Source organism: Oryza sativa, chromosome 11 (genome assembly GCF_034140825.1).
Source record: "Oryza sativa Japonica Group chromosome 11, ASM3414082v1".
In the NCBI taxonomy this organism is placed as follows: Eukaryota; Viridiplantae; Streptophyta; class Magnoliopsida; order Poales; family Poaceae; genus Oryza; species Oryza sativa.
Window position 1 is genome coordinate 14797722 of NC_089045.1, and position 27589 is coordinate 14825310.

General features: G+C 42.0%; 1 protein-coding gene across 12 annotated transcripts; it reads right to left on the reverse strand.

The window, feature by feature from the left end:
* Positions 1-3880: 3880 nt before the first annotated feature.
* On the reverse strand, positions 3881-27589 carry LOC107279447 (uncharacterized). Of its 12 annotated transcripts, XR_010737280.1 has the most exons (7): positions 27470-27589; positions 27128-27371; positions 26940-27050; positions 25023-25078; positions 7855-7971; positions 6012-6092; positions 3889-4926 (listed from the first exon to the last, which is right to left on the reverse strand). XR_010737280.1 is itself a non-coding variant. In XM_066305087.1 (5 exons), the coding sequence occupies exons 4-5, from the start codon at positions 9682-9684 to the stop codon at positions 7424-7426; spliced, it is 1179 nt and encodes a 392-aa protein (XP_066161184.1). In that variant the 5' UTR covers positions 9685-11619; positions 26940-27050; positions 27128-27371; positions 27470-27589; the 3' UTR covers positions 6103-7423. The 12 variants fall into 12 exon arrangements, 4 of the variants coding, with proteins under 4 accessions (XP_066161184.1, XP_066161185.1, XP_066161187.1 ...); XR_010737277.1 differs by lacking the exon at positions 25023-25078 and having other exon boundaries at positions 3881-4184; positions 4304-4926; positions 27128-27589; XR_010737279.1 differs by lacking the exon at positions 25023-25078 and adding an exon at positions 9054-11619 and having other exon boundaries at positions 3881-4926; positions 27128-27589.

Consider the following 27589-nt stretch of genomic DNA (forward strand, 5'->3'; position numbering starts at 1 on the left):
ATTGGTTTTGCCTATCGGGAAGAATTTCGAGAGGAATGCCGTAGAGCATTTATCCTAGGTGTTGACAGCAGCACGATTGGCATAGAACCACTGCTTCGCTCTCCCAAGAAGGGAGAACGGAAACAATCGCAGCCTAACGGCTTTGGGACTGACGCCCTTGATGGTGTACGTGCTACATATCTCCAGGAACTGTTTTTTTTTACTGAAAGTACTGCCAGGGCTTTGCCCAGCAGTTTAAATTTTATAAAATATAAATATGTACAAAGTTACAAAGGGAAGGCAAAACAAATATGCTACAAAGTTTGTATCCAATCAGAAAGAGATTGCTTGAGTGGATCTTTCATTCTACACATATGTAGAAGAACTTCTTTAACAAACATAGATTTCCATGATTGAAGTGATGGCTGAACAGTTTGAAAGATTAATCCATTCCTTTGCTTCCAAATATGTCATGCTGCCATGAAAAAAACATCAAGGAAACCCTTTCGAGCAAATCTGATTCTCGCCAAGACAAGCATTTGGAAAAACTCCAAGTTATAATTCTAGGAAATGCCCATCTGCTGCTAACAAGCCACACTGAAGGGACATGTAAAAAACAGATGGAGCCTAGTCTCTCTTTGATGTGTGTTGCATAAGGCACATGTGAGGTCATCGTCCTCTTTTGCACAATGTCTTCTGTCAAAGCATGTCCCTTGTGTTGAGTCTATCACAAAACAAGAGCCATGCAAAGACCTTTATCTTCATGACACATTTGGTCTTCCACAGCCAAATCATGGGCCTGGGAGGATGTAGTGTGGAGAAATTGAGCTTATAAAATCTTTTCGCTGTGTACACATCTGAACCCCAAATGAAACTCCAAACATCACCTCTTTCTGGCTGAAGCTGCAGATGATTTAACTCCTCTCGTAACTGCAAGAACTCTCCATAAGCAACATCTGAGAGGGGCAAGATAAAAGAATCTTCCAGTGGCCGTGAGCACATGTCCTAAACTGAATCATTTCTGAATAAAGTCATGTTGAAGAGATTAGGGTAGCTTGTGCACCTAAAATCATCATTCCATAAGTCATTCCAAAATAGAACAGATTTCCCTGACTGAACTGTGCACTTAGCTACACCTCTGAAGATATCAGATAGGGAAACATTGTCTCTCCACCAGAAAGAACCTTTGTTCAGGACCAGATGTGGCACTCTGGATTCATAATAGGTTTGAGAGATGAGCCTGACCGATGGCAGGTCAGCTCCATTATAAAACTTGACCAAATGCTTTAAAAGCAAAGCAGTGTTCTGAACTCTCAAGCTGATCACACCCATTCCTCCCTTGTCTTTGGGCATACATACTCTATCCCATGAAGCTAGAGATTTTCTAGTTGAGGATGGATTGTTACCTCTCCAGAGTCAATTCTTTCTTGCTGTATCAATTGCCTTGATGACAGTGACTGGAAGTTGCAGACAGCGCATATAATATGTTGGGATGGAGGAAAGAACTGAGTTGATCAAAGTTAATCTTCCCCCTTGAGGCAAAAACATAGAACTTGCTGTCAGCCTCCTTTCCACTCTATCCACCAATGGAGCAAAATCAACCACTCTGGGTCTAGTAGTACCAAGGGGCAATCCCAAATAAGTAAAAGGCAGGGAACCAATGGGGCATCCCAAAATACCAGCCAATAATGATGCTTTGTCCTGAGATAGATTCAAAGGATATAAACTTGACTTGCTAAAATTTACCTTTAGGCATGTGGACTGAGCAAACATATTTATGATGGCTTTCAAACATAAGACTTCCTTTTGAGAGGCTTTAAGCAGAATGAGTGTGTCATCAGCATATTGAATTATTGGGAACCCACTACCATCATTCTCATTTATTGGCTTAGAGATCAAACCCAACTAAAAAGCTTTATTCACAACTCTTTGTAACAGCTCAGCTCCAAGAACAAAAAGAAGTGGTGAGAGAGGATCTCCTTGTCTTACCCCCCCTCTTGCATTTAAAAGATTTTCCTGGAACACTATTTAGCAAGACAGCAGAAGAAGCAGAAGAGAACACCATTTTCACCCATTCTATCCATTTTTCAGGAAAGCCCATGTGTTGAAGAACTGCAAGAATAGCTGAGTGCTCAATAGTATCAAAAGCTTTCTGAAAATCCAGTTTCAAAAAGAACAATTTCCCTCTTAGATTGCTGACATTGATGGATGTACTCAAAAGACCAAGCAAGGCAATCTAGTATTGTCTTTCCTTTGATAAAACCATACTGATTCTCACTTACTAGCTTAAGGATTATGCCTTGAAGTCTGTCTGCCAATAGCTTAGTTAAGAACTTCAGAGAAAGCCCCATTAGAGATATAGGTCTATAATCATTGACAGTCTCTGGTGAATTCTTCTTTGGAACCAAGGTTATATAAGAGCTATTCAAGATTTTCAAGTTAGTGCACTCTGCATGAAAATATGCTGCTAGTCTGTAATAGTCCTGAGCTATTATATGCCAACATTTTTTCATAAAAAAACCATTAAAACCATCTGTACCAGGGGCTTTATCTGTCGGGATAACAGAAACAAGACTGTCAATTTCCTGTGTGGAAAATATGTCCACCAAACATTCTAGGTCTGTATGTCTTGGGAAGAGTGTACTCAAGTCAAAAACCATTTTAGGGTCCCTTGCAACTCCCATTCTATTCTTAAAACACTGAAGAAAAAGAGAGGCCTTTTGCTCATGTAAATGCACAAACTGCCCATTTTGATCAAGAACCTGAGACGTTGTGTTGATTCTATATCTCTCTGTTGCAATAGACTAGAAAAATTTGTATTTTCCTCACCAAGTAACATCCATCTATTAGTACACCCCTTTTTCCAATATATCTTTCTGAATTCCAATAACTTGAGGATTTGCATTTTCACAATTTCCCTGAAATTCCATTCAAAGATTGAAAGACATCTTGTTTCTTCTACCAGATCCAAAAAATCTATCACTTTGTTATAGTTAGTCAAAAGTAACAACAGCTTTGACAGATTTTTCCTCCATGCAAGAAGCCTTTTCCTTAACACTTTCAGCTTAAAACAAATGCATTTAGCAGGGTCTTCAAAACCTGGATCTGTGTGCGAAACCTGCTGAACAATGTCAAAAAATCCCTCCATCTCCACCCAATAGTTTTCAAATCTAAAAATAGGGGACTTTGGAATTTTTGTGTCAATCTTCACTACACAGGGCACTTGATCAGAAATATTTCTAGTAAGGGGGACAACTGTTGTGTTTGGAAAATCCAAAGTCCAAGGAGCTGATGTAAAGACCCAATCCAACCTTCCAAGGAGGGGATTATGCTGCATGTTGCTCCATGTGAACTTTCTACCTTTAAGTGGGATATCAAGCAAGCCAAGAGAGCTAATAATGTCATTAAAAATGAAGATATCATTCATGTCAGCACCAGCTTTGTTTCTATCATGCACATACCTATAAAAATTGAAATCACCCAGGAAAAGCCAATTTTGTTGATCACCAATCACTAAATTCTGAACCAATTGACAAAATCAGATCGCTCTGGGCCACTTGAGGGCCATAAACACAAGTAAGGGACCAAGTTTGAGCAGTATGTCTGGAAGTGAAATCAACAGTCACAGAGAGCAAATTTACTTGAACCACAGTTCCAACAAACATTCTTAAGGACCAGACCACCAGAATTCCTCCTGATGCACCACTAGAGGGTGCAAAAGCAAACGAATCAAACCGTTTTGGGACAAACTTCTTGATATCAGAGATATCAAAATGTTCCTTTTTTGTCTCCTGAATACAGAAAACCTAACATGCACAGTTATCAATTTTTTGTCTTAAGGAGAGCAATTTTTGCTCTGCATTCATTCCCCTAATATTCCAGTGCACATTCCAAGACTTGTAATTACTCATGAATAAAATAGGATTGAAACAACAACCAAACAGAGCTAGTATAACTAGCCTATAATGTCATAGCCAACATAGTGCTAACAACTGAATCAATATATGACAAAGTCTCAAAACCACTTGACCAAACACAGACCCTTATAGAATTAACTAAAAAGAAACACAGGTCTGACAAAAACTGTCAGAACATTAAAATCATTTTCCCTCCATGTCAGGCCTGGGCACCTTCTTTCTTCTTGCACCCCCCAGGCTGGATTCAGCTACCTCCTCAGGAGCTAGGCTGCACATATCCACTCCCATCTTTTGCAACAAAGAGATAGAACAGTCAGATGGTGAGGAATCAGAGTGATTATCATCAGGGGCATATTCAGCAAAATCAGACTCTTTAATGTTACCATCATCAAGGATTTTTGCTATACCTGCAAGCTCTTTCAATTTATTTGCAAATTTTCCCCTTGGCTTACCAATGCCCATTATAGGATTCACTTGTAGTTGTACTTCCTCCTTGCTCTGCTGCAACCTTGCACTCTGCCTCCTGTAAGGATTATAGAGTAAGGTCTTGCCATCTCTTTTTTTCACTGGAGCCTTAGGTAGCACAGGAAGAGCTAGTGCTTGACCAACAAGGCTAGAGGAAGGCTGAACAGACAAAGGCATGACTTCCAGCACTTCCATAGCATCTTGGGCCTGGGAATTCATGGTATCATCATCAGTCTTAGTGGGAACCAGGGCCCAATCCTTTATCTCTTGTCACGTCCAGAAATTCACTAATAATTTCCGAACTTATTTGTGCATAAAATCTTCGTCCAGGAAACAGCCGAGGTACACAAACTGACAATTTAAAATACAAATCCATCCTAATAATAGCGTTACATACTTACAAAAGAAAAGAAAAAACAACAGAGGAATTAACGGCCTAGCGATGGCTTCAGCTCCACTCCCACAGGCAGCTCAACTGGGGTATAAGCTAAACGTCTTCTCCTTCTGGATCCTTTTTCTTCAACTGAGGTTGATTGATTATTGCAAGGTGAGTACATGGAATACTCTGCAAGCCACACAACAAATATGCAAGTGCATAAGGATACCAAAGGATGGCATAATATAGGTTCATTTGCAAAAACATCATTTAGCAAGCATTTAAGAGTAGTAAAACAGTAGAGTAAATAATCATCAATTTTAATCAACACTGCACAACACACCCATCCTGCACAGGCCCAACCATCCTGAACAACCATACCCGGCTGTACAGATCTAACTCCAAACCAGGAGCTAAACAAATTATTACCAGTTATAGCATCAATAATTACTGTGAGAGGTGTGAGACTAATCACGAAAAACATTGCTCAACCCGCCCATGACCGCGGGCACGGCTATTCGAATAGTTTTACTCTGGCCAGAGGTGTACCACTGTACCCACAAGACACAACCTCAACATCATGTCTACCATGCATCGCGATACTGGAAAGTACCCGAATAGAGGCTGTGACAATACCCTCTACACAACACAACTCACCACAGTGCACCGTTCCTGGATCATAATCACCCCCTCTACAACCAGAGGCATGGACTCCCCAGCGACACCCATGGACTTCTCGCCGCTTCTCAGTCTGGGACCCCATAATGAACCGTGCTATACAAAAGGTAAAGCCGTTGCCCACGCTGGCTTGTGGTTGGTACGGTTAATGTCTGACAACAGTAGCTCGCGAACCGGTCCTTAATTGTCATGAGCACGACCTTCAAAACCATGTGCTCACAACCCACCATTGACAAGTTTTAATTATCAATTAATTATCATAACATGATTAACCATCGTGAGCTACCATTAAATATAATCATAAATAATAATGTAGTAAGATTCATCCCATTAATGAGCTAATGTTTCTAAGCATGGCTAAGCAATTATATATATAGCATTTAACTGAACCAAACCAATATATAAGGTTCAAGCTAATCAATTTATTACCCAAGGTATCAAGGAATAGGGTATTCAATGCAAATTGGCCATAACAAAGGAATAGGTTCACACCACCCGGTGACATTCGAAAATAAATGCACAGTTGAAATAAATAGAGAATTTAAATATATGATCAATATGCACAAAGGATTGTGTTTAGGATCTGTGTGACTTGCCTTGCAAGAATCGGACTTCAATTAGTCTTCTTGAACACTTCCGATGCACTCATGAACCTTCGCAACGACGGAAATGACAAGCTAACACGCAAAACAAAAAAAAAGACTAATAAAAACCAAATAAACAGTACATAAAAGTAAACAAACATGTAGATCATGATTTTAGATGAATTTAGAGACTTGAACCACTTAATTCCGACTTCATATGAATTAGTTATGTACTTTACAAGATAAATCTGATTTTAGACTTATACAGAAAGGGATTAACGATGTCATGACGACATCACTGCCGGCGTTGGAGGGTTTGGGCGGCCAAACCGAGGGCACCAGAAGAAAGAACATGACGAGGGGAACTCACTGAGGGGCGGCACGACGAAGAACGACGACGGGAGACGGCCAGCGACGAGCTCCGAAGGGCGGCGAGGTACTGGTCGACGGCGACAGCGGCTTTCTGGCGATCTTTAGCGGAGGAAAATTAGCGGACGGGCTTCACCTTGGCGCTGCGATGCCGAAGAAGGCGACGACGACGTCCAGCAACCACTGAGTCGACGGCGAGGCTCGGCCGGAGGTGAAGTAGATCGGATTCACGCCGACGAGGAGCTTCCAGCGGGTTACGGCAAAAAGGAACCGGTGGCCGGGCTTCTTCTCCTCCTTGCGAACCCGGTGGTGACGGCGGCGTCCAGAGGCGACGATGGACGGTGACGAGCGGCACGGCTGGAGCGGCTGCCGGCGACGGAGAGAGAAGATGGCTAGGGCACGGGAGCTCGAGCAAGGGGTTTAAAACGAAAGAGGAGAGCCTGGGGTTTCTATTTATAGGCAAAGGTGGAGGAGATTAGCTCGGACCCGAGAGGAGAGAATGGCGCCGGATCGGGAAGAACAGTGGCTCTGGTGGTAGAAGATGACACTGTTGTGACAGGGAGGAAGTAGAGTTTTTGCTTGGCGGAAAAGAAAAGAAGAGAGGGACTAGAATTAGACTTTTCTGGGAAAGAAGGAGACAGGAAACAGAGACAGGCAAAGAGGAAGGATGGGCTGAGGATGAGTAGACTTTTCCAGTTTCAGCCCGAAAAGGAAAAGGGGAATTTCAATTACTTTTCCAATTAAATTAATCACTGAAATGATCTTTGAATTGTTAAAAATATTTCCAATGCTCAAATAATTTCAAGAAAAATCCTGAAAGTACTTGAACACTATAAGTATTTAACAAAATTATAATCAGACCATTTAATGATTAATTTAATATGTGGATAATTACTGAAATGTTGTTTGTATTATTAAAATTAGGAGTTGAGCTTCGAAAAATCCAAGAAAATTTCAGAGAGTATGATTAACCATGGAGAATTTAATAAAAATTAAATCCAGCCATGCTTTATATTTAGGAAATTTTATTTCCCACATTTAACTTCACTTGTAAATTAATGAACATTTAATATAAATTCTAATAATAATTTATTAAATAATTTATAAATCCTGAAACGAAAATCAGGTTGTGACATCTCTTGACCCACCAAAGGAGCAAAATCAAACATTGTCGTTTTGGGAAGGACAAGTGTGGTAAAAGGATTGGTTGCATGTATGGCAGCAGGAACAGAACTGGAGGCTAAAAACTGATGCATAGTTCCCTTTTCTTTGCGCAGAAGATCAATCTTATCATTCAGGCCAGACATTGGATAAAAAAATGGATGCGCAGGATTTTCACTTCTAGCAATTTTGCCCAACTTAGCTAGGAATTCCTGAACCTTTGGGTCCTGGACTGAAACTTGGACCTTGTCCTTCCTAACAAGAGAAACAGCTGTAGGAACAGGAGCACTGACATCAGGAATAGCAGGTACCAAAGCTAGCATACCATCAGGATTAACCTCCATTACTTGGCCCATTGGATGGTCTTGGCTCCATGCATTGTCCAGCTCAGCATCTGCAGCTTGTTGACCCGCAGGAGGCTGACCCATCTGCCAAATGTTACCTGCATCAAGATCATCATCATCATTATATGGGTCATTTGGATCATGTTGAGGGCCCGCAGGGGGCAGATCTTCATTAGGGGGCAAGTTGAGAAAATCCCCTTCTAACAAGAAAACTGAAACTGTCCAAGACTCTCCTCCCCCACCCATACCTACTGGGTCGTGCAGAACAATTTTGCGCGGTACATAATCGTTGTCTTTAAACTTAGGCCTTATCAGAACTCTCCATTTCATCTCATCCCTTTCAAGCTAAAAGGAAAGCTGACCAAAAGTGATTGTAGCTAGGTTTAGATGATCCCAATCAACAAAGTCAAGGGGAAAATCCAAGAAAAGAAACCAGCCCTCCCTATTGTACTGCGAGGCTCTCCAATTTGTTCCCTGATCATGCTTTACGAAAGAAACCGAGTGCACACCATCATAGATAAATGGCTCACTATGGACCAGAGCATCTCTATGCATAGCAGAGCGAAGTTGATACATACCCACCGCAGAAGCATGACGAAAGCTATTTCTGACCTCAAAAAGATGCTCATCAAGAATGTGATGCAGGATAAGCATATGGTGGTGATCCCAATCTTACTCCGGCACTGGCGGCTCCACCAAAGCAAGGCAGAACTCCTCATGGCGATGAACAGGCCTTTCAGGGAATGTGAGATCAACTCTTGGGACACGCAAATTTCCTCCCAAATGCACAATGTGACCTTGATGGAGGAAACGAAGGGGGTTAGGGTTAAGATTCGCCATTGGCAAGGGAATCGGGGTCCGGGGAGGCTTGAACAGTAGTATCAACAGTAGATTGGAGGAGATGAGGGGGTTGCGTGATAACCGGCACTATCTCTTTAGGTCTCCAAATAAAATTGCCATTACCCCGGGAGTTTAGGACTGCAGTAGAATTAATGCGGGGGGAAAAAAAGACTTTGACAATTTAACCATGGAGACAGGCCTAGAGCTGCATGACCCATATTCATGCAGGTGCGGCACCGGAAAGGCCCAACACAGGCAGACAAAGAATGCCCCTTCTCTAAGCAACGTCCACAAATTAAATTTGAATTTAAAACTTGCTTAGGAAACGGATCCCGATTACCTCGCTCATTTTGAAATTTGAGACTAGCCGCCGGCTGGATCACCGGAGCTTTGGTCACCAGAATGGTGGTCGCTGGAGAAACCACGCCATGCACCTTCAAGGGCTCCTTTAATCTATCAAAAACACTCTTCAAAGGAATATCACTGTGAACAGCTTGAGCGTAAGAACGACCCGGTTGTCCCAGAGAACCAGAGATACGTTTCTTAGGAGCCACCGAAATCCATTCTTTTTCTTGATCACGGGTCCAAGCATCAAATTCCCATTGCCAATTAGGTCCACCATTTCTCCAAAGGAAGAAGCGTAGAACAAAATCATCACAAGAGAAAGACCTCAAACGATAAATCCATAAACCCACTGGCTTGGAGCAGACCAAGAAAGAATAAGAACGATCTTTAAGAAGGGTAACAGAGAGATCCACAGGAGAACCACCAATCACAGCCCTGAGGGCTAGAGCAACAGAAGACGTTGTCAAACGAAAATTTGAACGGGGAATATCCACCGCTAACCGGAAAGGAGGCGAGCTGAACTTAGCAGAGAAATAAACCGGCGATCGAAAACGATGCCAAGCTTCATCCCTAATTGCATCACCGGGAGAGAAATTCCACCCTCCCAGCGGTGCCGGAGTCACCATGGAGGATCACTGGAAATCGCCCATCAGAGCACCTCCGTGAAAACCGGATCGACTAGCTTACTCGTAGCCTCAACTGCTGGTTTATATGATACTCCTATCTGATAGATCATCTGAGGCGTTTCAATTGGGGGAGTGCAGATGAGTATTGGCATCCTCGTTAGGCTTGCCACAGAACGGGCTAGCATGCGCCATCGTGATGAGCCTAGACTTCAAGTCGAAATCCACGTCCCCTATGTTGACCTACGGCCCAATGGCCACATTGTCAGCAGAGGGAGCAGCGAACTCACGGAGAGTCTTGTTAGCCATAGTCTTGAAGGTTGGTGGCGCTGGTACGGCTGGTTTCTCTGTCGGTAGAGTTTTCTGCGGAGCAGCGACTTGCGGCCTGACGCTCCGGAAGAAAGCTTCTGGATTTTCTTTGAAGTTTTCCGGCAAGTTGATACCAGTCATGCACTACCCTATTTTCACAACAAAAGTGAAAACAACCAAGGTTAGCCTGCAAAGGAAAATGATTATACAGAGGCAAATATAAAATATTAGTTCAAGTAGTCTCTATTATGAATCTTCCCCGGCAACGGCGCCATAAATGCTTATTGGTATTCCCAGCAATGGCGCAGAAATACTTCTGGTATATTTTGGTTACAGAGTTCATCCGCAAGCGCACGGATATACCATTGTAGCATTTCACCCAAGAGTATTTCAAGGGTATCGTATTTATTTTATCCTGTGGGAAGATAATGTAGAGAGAACTTGACTAATAATTTATATATTACTTGTGATAATCATATTCTAAGCAGGGGTTAAGATAATCCAAGGGTAGAGTGACACACAAGCATTAACTACTCATTCTCATAATATATTATCTAAGCTAAGTGGATAGAAAAGAGAAAGATAATCTATTCCTATACTTATAAAATACATAGTATACATACATTCTAGGTAACCGATATACTAGCTAATACCCTCTATCCGATGCCCTCCTGGTACATCGAGAAGCCACCCCTGACTGCCGAGTTCCTTACGACAGCCCGTCATGACCATACAACCGGGGCTAAATACGGAGGAATACCCTCCCCAAGGAATTAACTTAGGATTATATACCGGCACGGAGGAATACCCGTACTGAGCTATCACCATCAGCGGCCCACCTCTTATCCGCAATATATAACCCCAAAAAATGATATCTCGTAATCTAGACACCACGTCTAAACTACTAGATACTACTCTAATATCATCGTCATGACATAGAGTAATTGCATAAGCAAACACTATACCCGCACCAAAGCATCTCCTAGATAAGCTAGCCGTATATTCAGTATAACATGAACATAATGTAAAGTAAGTACTCATATACTCGGAAAGTATTTCAATACCATAAATGTATTTAGAAGAGTATTCTAATAAAAATACAAGGCTTACAAAAGAGAAGAGAAAAGCTACTATAGCCATACCCGAACTCTTCCAAAGGCTTCCGTACTCCTGATTTCTACTCTATTCCTATTCCACCAGCTAGATACTACTAAACTAAACTTGAGAGAAATGAGAGAGCTATTGCTTGAGGTGTGTGAGTGAAGTGAGAAGAGGAACTCCTTTTATAGCTGAACTATGACGGTTGTGATGGCTGGAATGGTCGGTAATACCCTCCAACCGTCATTGGGGCTTCATCTCAACCGTCCAGCCAAGACCTGGATCCAACGGAGGCGAGGGAGTTTCGGCCGAACCCCCTAGTTCGGCTGAACCTGGGGCCGGCCCAACTAGCCCATGCTTTGGCTGGCGGCCTCCTCTGTTGTTCTTCTCCGCAGACAGTGAATTTTGGCCCAGTTTGTCATGTCAATTCTGAGTTCTTGGCCCATTCATACATAAGTCTGGTTCTCGATATCGTCCGATTGATTTATCGTCTGAGTTGATGTCGATTCTCCTCCACTTTATTGTTATTCTCTACAAAAGGTTAGTAGACCTAATATTAGTGAAATATTATTATTCTAACATATTTATGCATTGCAAGCATCACTAGTTCTCCTCTATTTTGGTAATATTAACGGTCGAAACTGATCGATAATGACCGTCAACACCTGCCGTTCTTGTGAGTAGCGTCGTGATTGTTCGCGCACGTGAGAGAGAACAACAAATTAGATCGGTTTGTTTTTTTTTGGCCACTGTACGTTTCACATCAAGGCACATAGAAGAGTCCATCTCCACCTTGACCAGCCACTACACAAGCCCACCTCTCTCAAACTTGACCGAGGCTGTTACCACCCTCCACCTCATCACGACCATACTGACCTCTCCACTTCCGGGTAGCGGGTATCGAGTCCGTAGTTTTCTCTATATCATATAATTGTTAAGTAGCGGATTTGAGATATTTTTATAAAAACGAAACCTACGCGATGTGAGCATTTCATTTTTGAGATGATCTAATTTTAGTTTTGCACTTTGCATTTAAGTCCCTGTAATATTCATATTTACATTTGAGTCCCTGCTCGAGGTCGGTGGTTAGTTCTTGTTGGAAAAAATAGTAAAATAATATAAAAAAGAAAAGGCAGAAAGGTGCAAAGAAAAAGAAAGAAAAAGCCACACCAAAAAAAAGAAGAAAAGGCAGAAAGGTGCTTAAAAAAGGCCGCACCAAGAAAGAAAAAGATAAAATATTCATCCTTTGAGTATGTTTTCAGAGTGTAGAGTTGTGCAATGATTCATATCTAGCTCTTAGTGTTGTCGGGTGCCTACTTGAGCTAGAGTTGAGCCTAGGCTAGGCCAGCACATTGACTAGTACTTTGAACTATTATTCAACTTTGCATTTTCTGATTAGCACAATTGCGTTCCTTTGCTACTATATATTATGCCTCCCAAGCTCCACATATATACTTCTGGTCAGCACCACTTTGATCCTTGCAATCGCCACATCACGTCCTTGAAGGTGTCACGAACTAGCCACCGGTTGTACCGTCCTTAGCATTGCTGATAAGACACTTGTAAGAGCTTGATAAAGTGCTCCATTTTCCTGAGTTGTTGAGAGACACCACTACACCGTGTAGCTGATTATTAGTGATAACCTTCACTGTTTGTTGCTGTTTTTGTGTTTGCAATGACAGGTATGGGTGGCGCTCAAAATCAGCGATACCAACAAGGTAACAATAATCGCGTGCCCGATGATCCTTGTGCTAAGGTTATGTTTAAAATACCATCTTTTTCGGGTTATTATGATGCTGAGAAATATTTTGATTGGGAGATGATAGTAGAGCAAAAATTTAGTACCCACCTTGTGCCTGAGCAACATCGAGTTCGACAAGCTACTTGTGAGTTTAAAGATTATGCTTATATTTGGTTGGCTGGGTTAGTTGCAGAGGGAGCTTTACCTACTAGTTGGGAAGAACTGAATGTATCTATGCGCAATAGATTTGTTCCACCATCTTATCTTAGAGAATTAAGCAAGAAACTGATGCATTTAGAACAAGGGATAAAACTGTACAGGTTACTATGGTGAACTACAAAATGGATTGATGCGATGTAGCATAGTGGAGGGAACTGAGGATTCTATTTGTCGTTTTTACTCGGGATTGAGGCGCGAAATTTAGGACATAGTTGATAATAAGGAATTTAACACTATCAACCAGTTATTTCAGTTTGCTATGCATGCAGAGAAGGAATTGTAGGGGCGTGATCAACAGGTTAAGAACAAGGCGAGCACGTACACGCCGCAGGCGAAGCCATCATCAAGGTTGCCCAAGCCTATCTATTTCTGGGCGTCTCCACCAAAGAGCAAGCGACCGGTTACATCTGGAGTTTGTACAGTGCCGAAACCACCTTCCCCACGACCCGCAGATTCAGGTAAAGGTTCTTCGCACGTATCCACCAAGAGTGCCTTGTCTGTCGCTTCGACGGGATGCACGCATAGGATTCAGTGCCACCGCTACCATGGATTTGGCCATGTCCAGAAGGTTTGCCCTAGTCAACTGGTATACGTTGCTACGGATGATGACTACATCAGCACTTCCGATGTTGAAGATGATGAGGAGGAAGAGAAGAAAGACAAAGAGCAAAAAGACCTATCTATAGCTCCATGCATGCTTGAGGAATGTTTAATTGACCAAGCGCCTGTAATTTCTGAAGATGAGAAAAAAGGTAATGATAATGGTGCTACAACTACTCAAGGTATGCATATTTATGATGTGCCAACTATGTCCACTACTTATGCTACATTATAGCAACCCGTAGTGGAAACAATTGCTGAAATACCTTTGTCACAAAACAATTTGCTTGATGTTTCTTGTGATAAAGAAGAGTTGTGCGATGCTTCACTTATATCCTTGCCACAACTAGTGAATGAACATGTTAGTTCCATAGTAGAGCTACCATGTGTTGAGTTTAAACATGTTATTCACATTGCTAGCGAGAATTATGAGCTTAAATTGCTATCTTCTTTAAATACTTGGGGTTACATTCAATTTGATGATGTTTGTCCACTCAACTATTTAGAGAAGAAATTATTTGCTAGATTTTTATTGCCATGACCTTCAGATGTGATTTTTTATGTTATTGGCAATTATGGTAGTAAAGGAGAATATAATGTGCATTGAGTATATATTTGTTTGAATTTGACCATACCTCCTTTTCATGATGAAATGAATTGTCTAGGGGACTGCATGTGTAGAAGTAATTCTCTATCTAGTTGCTTTAGTTGTTTAAATGAGTTACAGGTTGGTTTGCAAGAAGGGGAGTGTTGTGATTTTGACCATCAAAAATTTTCCTCACCAGATGTTGAGATAGATAAAGATAAGTTCAATACACTCCATGACAAGATGAAACCGAGGACGGTTTCCAATCAAGAAGGGGAGGATAATGAGGACACAACTAGCTCGGATATAACCATGACTATCTTATATATTAATCAACCAAAGGTGCATATGTTCTATATGAGATTTACTTGTTATATATTTGAACAAACGTTGCTACACAATGATCAAAGTGGTGCTGACCAGAAGTATATTTGTGGAGCTTGGGAGGCACAATATATAGTAGCAAAGAGACACAATTGTGCTAATCAGAAAATGCAAAGTTGAATAATAGTTCAAAGTACTAGTCAATGTGTTGGCCTAGCCTAGACTCAATTCTAGCTCAAGCAAGCACCCGACAACACTAAGGACTAGATATTAATAATTGCACAACTCTGCACTCTCAAAACATATTCAAAGGATGAATGATTTTTTTTCTTTCTCGGTGTGGCTTTTATTTAAACACCTTTCTGCCTTGTTTTTTTCTTTTTTAGGTGCGGCTTTTTCTTTCTTTTTTCTTTGCACCTTTCTTCCTTTTCTTTCTTTCTTTAGTTTTTTTTTACTTTTTTTTCAACAAGAGCTGACCACTAACCTCGAACAGGGACTCATATGTAAATATAAATATTGCAGGGACTCAAACACAAAGTGCAAAACTAAAATTGGATAACCTCAAAAATGTATTGCTCATATCATGTAGGTTTCGTTTTTACAAAAATATCTCAAATCCGCATAAATATTTGATATATGGATGACTACGAACTCATACCCAGGTTCGGAGGTGGAAGGTGGGAGTCGCTCGGTTTTCTTTCTCACAGCACACGCGCACATACGCCACACATGAAAACCTAACAACCAGGCAACTCCAAAACCGCTCGATTAAAACTTCTCCAAACCACAAAAACGGAAACCTGACAATGATTAGATTCGATTTTTCAAGGTCCCGGCAACAACCGACAATTTACAAAATTGGACACAAAATTGACGTACAACTCACACCTTGATAAACCCTAGACCCAAAGTGTTGAACAGATGCATTACTCAAAACTAAAAATTAAATCTAAAACTAAACCATCACTCGATACGACGATGCAATCTAGAATTCAACAATGCAAAATCTAATAGAACAATGCAACAACTAAAATTGTCTAGGTAAAGAATAAATATTTTTGTGTTGCAATTTTCTGGTTATGGGAAGACAAATTACCTAATAGGCAACCGCGCTCTGATACCAACTGATGAGAAAGTTAGGTCCCGATCTTCTGATAAGTATTGATAAACAATCAATTTGGGTGGATTCGCTGGACAACTCGATCCGGCTTCTAAACGAACACGCTACTGAGCCCCGCAATCGCAGCACCACGTCTCCTCTGGTTATCAACCATGCCGAAACCCGGTTGACCTCACCGAGAAGGCTAATCCCTGCATGCGAATCGAAGAACACAAGCAAGAACAAGATAGATTGCAACACAATTGCATATGAATGATTAAGCACTCGAATTTGGGGTTCTACAAACCGATTTAGCAGCAAAACTGTTCTTAACAGAATAATCTAAGCAAAACCCGACTCTAAACGATGACGGCTACTGATTAAGTATGATTAGGGATGTCCTAGGGTTACCCTAAGCCTATAAGCTTTCCAAATCCATCTTAAAGTAGACTCCATAAGCTTTCCAACAAGTACTCATGGGCCCCGAAATTCTTTCTAGATCAGCGGCTAGGTTCGTTTGAAGTTGATGCTATCAGGAGGCCCAAATCCGAATTCAAAACGTGTAGAACTTTATGTCTTGTCTTCTATGGACCAAAAGTGACGTGGTGAGATGGAAGTGAACTTGGAGAAGGTTTTGGTTTGGTCCCCAATCAACTTCTTTAATTATCCATGAATTCCTTACGCTCGCCTCTTTTCTTTCACCCAAGCAAGTACCTCTGCAAACGAAAACACACAAAACTCATTGTGTAGCAACGTTTGTTCAAATATATAACTAGTAAATCTAATATGGAACATATGCACCTTTGGTTGATTAATATATAAGGTAGTAATGGTTATATCCGAGCTAGTTGTGTCCTCGTCAGGAAGATTCCAAAAGCATATTGTGATGCCGAAAGAATATTCGGAACCGGTGGGGTTCTGATTGAAGGCTAGACAAACAACATGACTGAAATATGTAAATCAAACTAGTGAAATAGCTTTATAATATTATATAGATATAGAATACCAAAAGCCTGATGGCTTTGTCATCAATCACCAAAAAGGGGGAGATAGAAAGTTCAAGTGCTAATAATTTGGTTTTGATGATGACTGATAAATTCAATTATGTGAGACTAATTTGGATATGAAAGTGCTAGGCAAAGCCCTGGCAGTTTTCAAGGTCAAAAAAATGTGGATATGAAAGTGGAGTGTGTGAGAGCTGATTCCTAGACTTCATATGAGTTGAGTTGAGATAGAAACGTTCATTGGTGATGCACCTAAATTACAAGGATGAAATACATGGAGATAAAGCTATATCTATCACTCTCTCTCCATGTACATATTGATATGTTCATATATAATATTTCGATGTGAATAACATTATACACATGAGACTAATGTTTTGTTTGAGCATTTTTTGCTTGTTTAGTCTCTTTACATTGAGAACATGAAGATGATGAAGGTATACATTTCTTTTAATGCGTATGTTTGATAAATGCATTCTATTCTTGTATAGGATAAGCTCCTAATGTTTCATTCTTTTTAGGAAAAAGTACGAATTACCCCCCTCAACAATTACGGTTGTTCGATTTTTAACCCTGAACTCCAATACCAGTTATTTTTAACCCTGAACATTACAAACCGGACGAATTACTCCCCTAGATCGATCCAGGGTGGTTTCGGTCCTACGTGGACACACACGTGGCAGTCCGGTCAGCCAAAACAAAAGAAACATATATGGGACCCACTTGTCAGCCACAACAAATAAAGATGGTGGGGCCCACTGTCAGCCCGAGCCTCCACTTCTCCCCTTCCTCTTTGCCCCTTCCCTTCGATCTCTACATCTCTAGCGCATCAAGGCAGGTAGCGGAGCTCGCCGTTGATCTCGCCGCCTCCATGGCGAGCTCGCAGCGGCGGCCAACCAGCGCACATGCTCGCCACGGAGGAGGAACACGAGCATGCCCAGAATGGAGGCAGAGACGAGAGAGGCGTCACTGCGCACGCGCTCATCGACGGAGGACATCGCCGTGCTGGAGACAGGGGTGGGGGAGAAGCGCGGGGCCGAGGACAGAGACGGAGCGAGCTCGGGTGACCGACAGTGGCTTCCCTATCCCCAACCTCCTCGCCGTTGACCGTGGCGCCACTTGACCTCCAGGTGGTCGGCGGTAGCTCGGGTGGCCGGCGGTGGAGGTGGAGGCAGAGCAAGCCTGGGGGCAGGAGGCTGCGGCGGGGCACGCAACGATTAGTTGTGGATGGCGACGTGCTAGGGCGGATGCGGCGAGCGCAGCGGGCGGGCGAGAGGCTGCAGCGGGGCGCGCAGCGACGAGCGGTGGACGACGGCGCGCGGGGGTGGGTGAGGCGCGCGCCTCATCCTCGGCCTCCGCCACGAGGAGGCTCACGAGCTCGCCGAAGGTCGTGATGTTGACTTGGGCGTAGGGCCTCATGGCAGCGACGCCTGCACCTGACTGTCGTAGGCGCGGCGTGCGCCACTGCCGTTCATAGCGCCGACAGGGAGAGTCACGGAGGGACCTCAAGACGGCGGCAGGCAGAACTGCCTCGCCTCCTCTGCCGTGGCGCTCACCTCCGCCGCCGCCTCGCCTCCTCCACTACCAGTTAGGATCCGCCGCCTCATCCTTCCTCAGCTCTCCCGACGGCACCAGACGAGAGAGAGAGAACGAGGAGGAGAGAGAACCTCGCCGCCGCCTCGCCTCCTCCACGCCGCGCGCTGCCCGCCGTGCCACATCTCCCGCCGGCCCCCGCACGCCGACCGCCCGTCCACGCGCCGCCGATGCCGCCCACTGCTCGTTCACGCACACCCGAGAGAGAGAGGAGAGGAGAGAGGGAAGAGTGGTAATGGCAGGTGGGCCCAATATTTTATTTTATTTCATTTTGTTGATTAGATTTCCACGTCGGCGCCACGTGTATGCCACATAGGAGAAAAACCGCTCAGGATTGAGTCAGGTGGTAATTCATCCGGTATCAATAGTTCGAGGTGTAATATGTTTGGTTTTGTGGTTCAAGGGGGTAATTCATACTGTCGCAATAATTCAGGGGGGTAATTCGTACTTTTTCCTTCTTTTTATGCATACTATTGCTTCACACAAATATTTTGTATGCATACATTTAGGGGAAGCAAATCCTATACCTTAGTTATGCATGTATTTGATCCAAGTTATTCACTTTTATTTAATTCGGATCTTTACAGTTGAGCATATATTTGAGTATATGACACTTATGGTGTTGATTAATACTCATGATTTATTCCTATCCTTTTATATGCGCGATCGGTAAATCAACATGTAGAGGTTGACAACCGGATCATTGAGACTAATAATTTCATTGAGTTCAATGAGAAAAATAGGTCCCAAGGATTGAAAAGATGTTGATGCTCAAGTGATATGATTACACCTAAAATACCAAGAATAACACAGTAGAGATATTGAAGATGTTGGATATGAGGTGGCTACTATGGCAAGACGGTGAAGGGGTCGCGATACACCATGCGGCGGTGAAGGGCAAGCAAGGGGCATAGCACCGAAGAACCAAATCCGGTGGTAAAGGGGAAGTGACGGTGTTATCATGATGGACCGTGCGAGACCATTTGAAGCTACAAGTAACCGCATAAATCATTTGAAGAATATATGGTGAAACGGTTTTGGCGTTGCGGTCCCTTAAGACAAAGGAAGGAAGATGGAAAGAAGGTATTCCTATTAGTATAATTCTCTTCCTATTTAAATTTGAGTACAGGAATGTCGTACTATCAAGAGTGATGCAACGTCGATGTGTTTGTGTATGTGTCGGTGCTCAAAGTGATCTGTCATAGTGCTACCTTGAGAGAAACCCAAGATTTAACAAATCCTTTGAGTGTTTTTAGACGTTTTTTGGTTGAGTTGGGTAGTCCTCTGAGTCGGCTTTCCATAGAGTCCAAGATTATCAAAAACAGACTCCCAAGCGAAATGTTATGGTCGTATTACTATGTGCTTTTCGGAAATTCTGAAAAAACTCCGAAAGTCCGAAAAATATTTCGGAAAGCCCAAAATTTTTTGGAAATTCCAAAAATGACTGCGAAATTCATATAGACTTCTGTTAATTTTCGGGCTTGTCCGAACAGGCCTTTCGGAAATTCCGAAAGTCATAGTCTTGTCCTTCAATGGCTAGTTCTGAGAGGCTCGTGTATATAAACTCCTCCACCCCTGTTGACGGTCGTTATCGACCAATTTTGACCATCAATATTACTCAATTAATGAAGACTAGCTATGCCTGCAATGCATAATTTCCAAATAAAATATCTACCTCCACTATATACTATGCTACTAACATGTATATAGGAGAAGCACATATAAATGCAGGAGAATCAATAGAAAATAAAAGATCAATCAATCAAACATTGTCGAGATCTAGACTTATGGATGAATGGGCCAAGAACACAAGATTGACACATTCCTCTAGGCCATTTGGATAAGGGAGGAGTTAAGGGGGGCACCTGCCGAAAATGGACCAGAATGGCCCAACTCATGGTTCGGCCAAACCCCCCATCTGCGCCGTTGATTCTTGGTTTTGGCGTGGACGCTCCAGATGATGTCCTGATGGCGGTTACGGGGCACAAAGGACATGTCGCACACTTATAACCGTCATAACTGCCCTATATAAGGACTTCACTCCCTCCACTTCAACACACACTCAAGAAGAAGAGCTCTCTCCCTCTCTCAAGTTTAGTAGTATCTTAGTGCTAGTGGAGTAGGAATTAGAATAGTATTCTGAATCCTCGGGTCTTCAGGAGAAGTCGGGTATGGCTCTAGTAGCTTTCCACTCTTCTTTTGTAAGACTTATTGAATTAACAGAATATTCTTTTTTATACATTTATGGTATTTTATTCCATTTATATTATCTAAGTACCAACTTTCATTTATACTTATATCAATATAGTTCTGTAGCTAGCCTACCAGATAGGTGCAATGGTGTGGGTTTAGTGTCCGATTACTCGGTTGCTCTATGTCATCTCGGGGGATATAGAGTAGTATTTAATAATATAGACGTGGTGTCTAGATTATTAAGTATCATTATCTGGGCATATATGCTGCGGGACAGTAGAGGTGAGCCACTGATAGTGACAACTCAGTACGGGTATTCCTCCACGTTAGTATAAATTCATAAGACAAATTCCTGGGGAGGGTACTACTCCATATTTAACCCCGTTGGAAGGCCATGACAGGTTGTCGTAAGGAACTTGACAACCCAGGGTGGTCTCTCAAAACACCAGGAGGGCACTGTTAGGGGTTATTGGTTGCATGGTTGTGTACTAGCAAGTGTAGACTAAATATGTATGTATACTAGAAGTATAGGAATGAATTCTTTTCTTATTATTCCTCCACTTAGCTTAGATTATATTTTAGTGAGAGTATCCTAGTTCTTTCTTCCGTGTGTCACATACCCTTTGAATTACTTAACCCTTGCATAGACCTTGATGTATACAAGTATATAAACTATTAGCATAGTATTCTCTTATCATATCTTCCCTTGGGATTAAATAAATACGATACCTTGGAATACTCCTAGATGAAATGCTACAATGGTATATCCGCGCGCTTGCGGACATATCTATAACCATAAGTATACCATGAAAATTTCTACGCCATTACTGGGATTTATATTTCTAGAAATATCGTTAAGAAATATCAACAATCCCTCCTTTGAGTGGCTGTTGTTCTTGGGCATTATTAGACACATCCAAAGCTAAATAGCCTTCCCCATTATCCTACCTTTGTGGTGCCTATTTGTGAGTGGGATTTGAGAAGGGGAGAGACTTGGATTGAATGATTGTGAAATTGAGAACTAGTGAGCTTCACACAATACTTTGAGCTCTCGAGTTCATAGCAAGAAAATCTTCGATTGAGTTTGTTACTCTTGGGGACTAAGGTCTCGTAGATGGCTAGGCATCGCTGGTGAGCACCCAAGGTTGAGGTGTGTCGCGGAAAGTTTATGAAGGCATCGATTTCGCCTCCGCAAGGGAAGAGTGAAATCGAGGAGAGCATTTGCGCAACCTCGTAAGGAAAAGGTTGAAATAGACCCACCTTTGTGGCCCCCCCAACGGAGACGTAGGATCCGCAGATCCGAACTTCGGAAAATAAATCAACGTGTCTGTTCTCTTGGGTTGCTCATTCTTGCCATTCTCATATTGTGCTTGAGCTTGTTTTTACCCAATCTACTTGTATGCTTAATTAATATAGTTGGTGACCTTATATCTTGCTTAGATACCTTGTTTGTCACCTTTTGATTCATATACATTTTGTTTGTTCGAGCTACAAATTCATAGATAGTGTTTTATTCTATTACCACTGAACTTTTCGGTTGAGACCGGAACTTCCAATCCCATACCGGAAATTCCGATTTGAACCGAAAGTTATCATCATTATAATATGCTAATGAAGTTGTGATAACTTTTAGGAATACCTATTCACTCCCCTTCTAAGCAACATCAAGGTCCTTTCAAACCTGAATGACATTCGATAGTAAGCATACATTCCATTGGATACGTGAACGTTGTCTTGCTTTGATCGTAGGAATATATGGGAATTATATGATAACCAGAATACCCATCAAGAAAACAAAAGAAGGAATGATTTGTCTGCCGCTCTAACATCTCATCAATGTAGGGCAGCAGAAAATGGTCCTTTTTTATAGCCTTGTTGAGTTTTCTATAATCAATGCACATCCTCCATCTAATGACAGCTCATTCCGGGATTAACTCGTTCTTCAAGTTTTCAACTACTGTCATGCCTCCCTTCTTAGGCACAACCTGAACTGGGTTAACCCATTCGCTATACGACATAGGATAGACCTCTTTTTCACAACTTCTCTCATCGTATTGTTTAGCCTCTGTTGTGGCTCCCAAGAGAGTGCGCAAGAAGGGTCTAGGGGGATATGATGTGTGTAGAGAGCCGGACTAATCCCTTTGAGAACTTGAAGAAAGTAGCCTAGAATAGAGCAATGCTTTGCTAGCATGGCTATGAGTCGGGAGGTCAGATCATCACTCAGTTTGTCACTTATGTCGACGGGCGACTCTGAGTCACCATGTAGAAAAGCATGACGAAGGCCTGAAGGAAGAGGTTTGAGCACAACTATAGAGGTCGTGAATACGGATCGGTTTTGGGTAACTCAATCACCTCTCCAAGATCGTCCTCTTTCTCAACAAATGCAGTGGAAATCATCTTCGAGGAGGGATTCAGGGGACTCAAAAGGAGAGACAGCCAACACTTCCACAATTGTCTCGAATTTGGGAATGGGGTTCCATCAAAGAGTTTTTTTATCGTGAGATCTGGACAAAAAACACCATTTTCCCAAGCTTGATGTCGAGAACTCCGGTTCTTGCACATTGAAGAAGAACTTTTCTATGGGATGGCCGACGTGGAGTTTGAACTCATAGACTTCGAACTTGTGGAAATTAAGAATTTTGTTGTGCTGAATTGGCACTCTGGGGATAACCCCGTACCCTTCGATGATAGGACTAGATTAATCCTGAAAGGTTTTGTCCGTTGGTGTCGTAGGCTCTCCGGACCTCTCATTATATTTGAGGGATGAAGTGAATAATTCAAGCCATCAAACAAACATAATGAAACATCCGACGCCTCGAGAGAAGGATATTAGAGACATTGATGGGCCTTTAGCCTGCCAGTCAACTTCAGCCTGAGATGTGCCCGTCAAACCACACGAAGGCGGCGACCAGATGTATCACACATTCAGGAGACTTGACAAAATGGCTAAAGATCTACGATATCTCAAATATCCTTAACTCATACTCATGTGAATCTAGTTCCCAGGATGTGTACTAGATTCACACTTTCATCTTAAGCATGGTTATGCATAGCAAATACAAATAAGATGAAAGCGATTCAAATTTACAACTACTTTATAGTTACATAGGCCGACCGACGAAATATAGATAGATAACAGAGAACAGCAGAAGCTTGACTACCCAACCACAAGCACACCGACTAGGGGTTTACCCCATTAAGTTCAAGTCCTAGAGAGAGCAACCGAAACCCGCACCACTCAAGAAGACTAAGTCTAACATGCAAGCAAAAGGTTATTCCAGTAGCAAGAGTCAGTACATTAATGTACTGGCAAGCCAAAAATCAATCCTAACATACTACATGTAAGGCATATATTCAAAGGAGGGCAATATATAGTTTAATTTCAGCATAAAGCAAGTTTTGGTTCACAAATCTTTTGTAAAGGAGTTGATTCAATTAACAAAACAAATTTGTAAGTTCATCATAATTAACATCATATCATCATAGATAACATCATATCATCATAAGCATACTCTTGCTGCCTTCCATGGCACAACTATTATAATCATCATCACTCACACAACTCAACACAATTCTTCCACAAGACTATACTCATGACACATCACCAAAGCGCTCATGACCGTGAGCACGGCTAATCAATTAGTTTTAAAGAACTCTGCAGAATTTGTACAGCTTTACCCACATGATATGAACACTCTAGTTTGTTTTGAGTTTGCAAGACTCTACCACATTCTTCACGTCGAATGTGGTCTAGAGGTCATAACGAAGCCTTTACATTGCCTAATGCCTAACCTTGCACGAGCACGGCAAGTGTTTATCCACACGAGGAGCAACCCACGTGCTGCTAGGTCGGGGGGGCCTCGCCATCCCTAGCGCCGTGGCAGCGAATACATCCGTTCCTCCACGAGGCACTTAACCGTTATATTGGACACGCTTAGACGCCTAGGCACAACCGCACTAGGCAGCTCCTATAAACCATCATTCCAACTAGTTCATACTACTACGGCCTCCCAATGCAATGTTAGACATTAAACAACTTAATAAGCTAAGGCCGTCCCATTCCTAGCACATGTGGTTGCACAGTATACTTAGATGGTGACACAAAGTTCGGTCCTTAATTGACTAGGGCGAGCACTCCCCCTATCGGTATGCAACTAGCACCATATGCATACCACTTGCCGCCCAAGTCTAAAATCACACTTTTACACATTTTAATTCACAAATATCAGAGATATTCACCTCTGTCCAGCAGTGAAAATACTCCCCAAATTCTCATTTAAAAAGTGATCATGAAGTTATTTAGCAACTACTAGGCATGGCCAAGCGTAAGGCTTTTATGTAAGCATGTATAAACCCAATTGAGCACTTTGAAAGTACTCTAACCATTTCTAAGGTTACAATCAGTGAGGATCACAATTATTCAAAGAAGTAAATGCAGCAATTAGGTCATAGCTACCATAACCAAGTTTCAAATACCGTTATAGTCTAAATTCACATGCAACTTTGCAAACAAATATTTTCAATCCTCAAAACATGGGATTCAATGTGATCAAATATTGGGAGGATAAAACTTGCCTTGTTCCTGGGAAATGTTAGCACCTAATTCACTTCTTCACCATTTACGCAATTATCTATATAAAGTACACGTTATGCAATTAAACACCAAAATAGGTAAAAACCCAAAAGGCTCTAAAATGCATGATTTGTGCACCGTGGGTAGGTACTGGTCTAAGATGAATTTAGGTGAAAGAATTTCTATTTTATCTCTTTTTATTTGTCAGTTATGAGTTTTAGAAGTTTGCTCGGTATAGGGTGGTATTTACTTAGGTAGTGTTATGAAATATTTTTGCAAAGTGATTTTTATTAGGTTTGATTTCTCAGGGGTGTAGAGATGTGTTTTCAAAGATAATACATTTGGTTTCATAACTTTTAGAGTTATTATGAATTTCTTATGTATTTTACAAGTTTTAACGTGTTGTAGGTAGGTAGCTTCTATGTGTACATGGTTTTGGAGTTTTATGTCCAGTACATGTTTCATATTGTTTGTGATGTATAAAATGACTAATTTTATCAACCAATATAATCTTAGTTCACAATTTTAGAGATTATATTACTCTACTACACATTTTATAAGCTAGGGGAGTGTTCTATGTTAGTTACTGAACATACCAACCTAGAAATTGATATATGAGCTAAGTGTGCTAAGTTTTTGGTGGTTAGGGATGGAACTATGACCTCTCTGGTCCATCAAGTTTTATTTTGGTTACTTAGAGCTAGAGTACATTTATATATACATTTATACATATGTATTGCCTAACCAATACCATGTGATTAGCACTTATGTTATCTATTTAAAGTTTAGTGACATATTTAGTATAGAAGGTGCCACATTTTAATTTAACTAATTAAAGTTCATTACTTGCTGGTTCTGAAGAAACTTGGTTCATTCCATTTGGACTAAAGATGAATTCTCTACAAATTTTAGAAGTTGAAGGGTGCTCTAAGTTGTTTATTCCTTATATAAATATTTAGGGGCTTTTATTGCACTGTAAGTATATATTTTTATTATATATCTTTGAAGTGCTAAACTTGGTTATTCTGCGGAACTTGAGTTTACTCAAAAAGGAAGTAAGATGAATTTTATATAAATTTTTAAAGTTCAGCTTATCTAAAACTAGTTATTTTGTAGAATATACATTTAGAGGTATTTGGTGTAAAGCAAGTGCATCTTTTTATTTTATTTTACCTTAGAGAGTAAGTTGGTGAATCTGTGGAAGTTGAGTTTGCTTCAATTTAAGTTGAAATGAATTCTCTATGCATTTTGTAAATTTGTGCATGCTTTATGTGTAGTTTTTCTTAGATAAATTTTAGAGGTGAAATTTATACTGCAAGTGCCAAGTTTTATGTTTCCATATTAAAGCTCATCCTTCTATGAGTTCACAGAAACTTGAATCATCTCAAAATGAGCTATATTTCACTTTGTATGAATTTTACAAGTTTGCATGTTTTTCTGTTGAAAATATAAAGCTCTAGAGGATTTTCTTTAGATTTTCAGATTTTTAAGCTCATGGGGTCCACCTGTCAGTGAGATACCAATATGCAAAAAGATCTCTGGGTTTTCAGGCAATCAATCCGCAGTCCTATGACTGTTGCATTGTGTGGCAGTTTTTACAAAGTAGTACCTACAGTTTTGTTTCTTCTCCACAGAGGTCCCTGGTTCGAGCTGAAACAGAGCTAGCCATGGCTGAGCTCGTTCTCGAGCTTTCTGGCGGTGAACGGTGGCAGATCTCGGCATGAAACCAAAAGAGAAAAGGAAGAGGGGTTCTTTGCGAAGCTAATGGTAGTCTTATCGTGATCTGTGGTTACCGGAATCAATGGCGACGGCGGCACGAGTGGCGGTGGGTCTCGGGGTAGTGATGCATGTCACGTTAGAGGCCGGATCTAGGTGGATAAAATGCATGCATGCAACTCTAGAAGCTCCAGGGTGCTCACAGTAGTATTGGACGAGGTTGGCCAAGCTTGGTCGTCGACGACGGCGTTCGGAACGGCTCGGCGACGGCGCTCCTTCTCCATGAACGGCGTCGGCTTGACTCACTACAAGAACTGCCATGCATGCGTGTCTCTCATGTTATAGTGGTCGTAGGAAATCTATGTGTGCATGGAATCGACTTGGAGCTCACCGGAGAAGGAGGAATCAAAGATGGAGCTCGGCGGCCGGAGTTGGAGAAGAATAGCTCGATATCTCTCCTCGGTGCTCGGATCTTGGGGATTCTTGAGGGCATTTGGAGAGGACCTCGAGGGGAAGATTTTGGCGCGACGGCTCGGCCGGATTCGCTCCACAGCAGCCGGGACAGCGACGAGGTCGTGGCGGCGGCGCTCCGGGCGCGCTCTGAAGCTCCCGTGGGCACGATGGCGTTCCCGTCGCTGCAGTGGATGAAATGAGATGGTGTCAAAAGGAAACTTGTTCGGCATGAAGATTAGAATACGGAACGGGAAAGAGTTAGAGTTGGCAAAGTCTTGACGATGTGTTGCGGCGTCCTTCTTCCTGGCGGCCGGCAACGAAGAGGAGAGGGAAGACGATAGCTGGAGCTCTCCCTCTCGGTTTCTTTGGCTCACGGGTGGTGAGTGATGTGTGGAGATGC

Bases quoted from the DNA above. Each gene is read 5' to 3' on its own strand.
- LOC107279447 (XM_066305087.1), bottom strand. From the start codon at position 9,684: ATGGTGACTCCGGCACCGCTGGGAGGGTGGAATTTCTCTCCCGGTGAT. The intron at 7,972-9,053 runs GTAATCGGGATC...ATCTTGATGCAG, and splicing joins CAAATTTCAAAATGAGCGAG to GTAACATTTGGCAGATGGGT.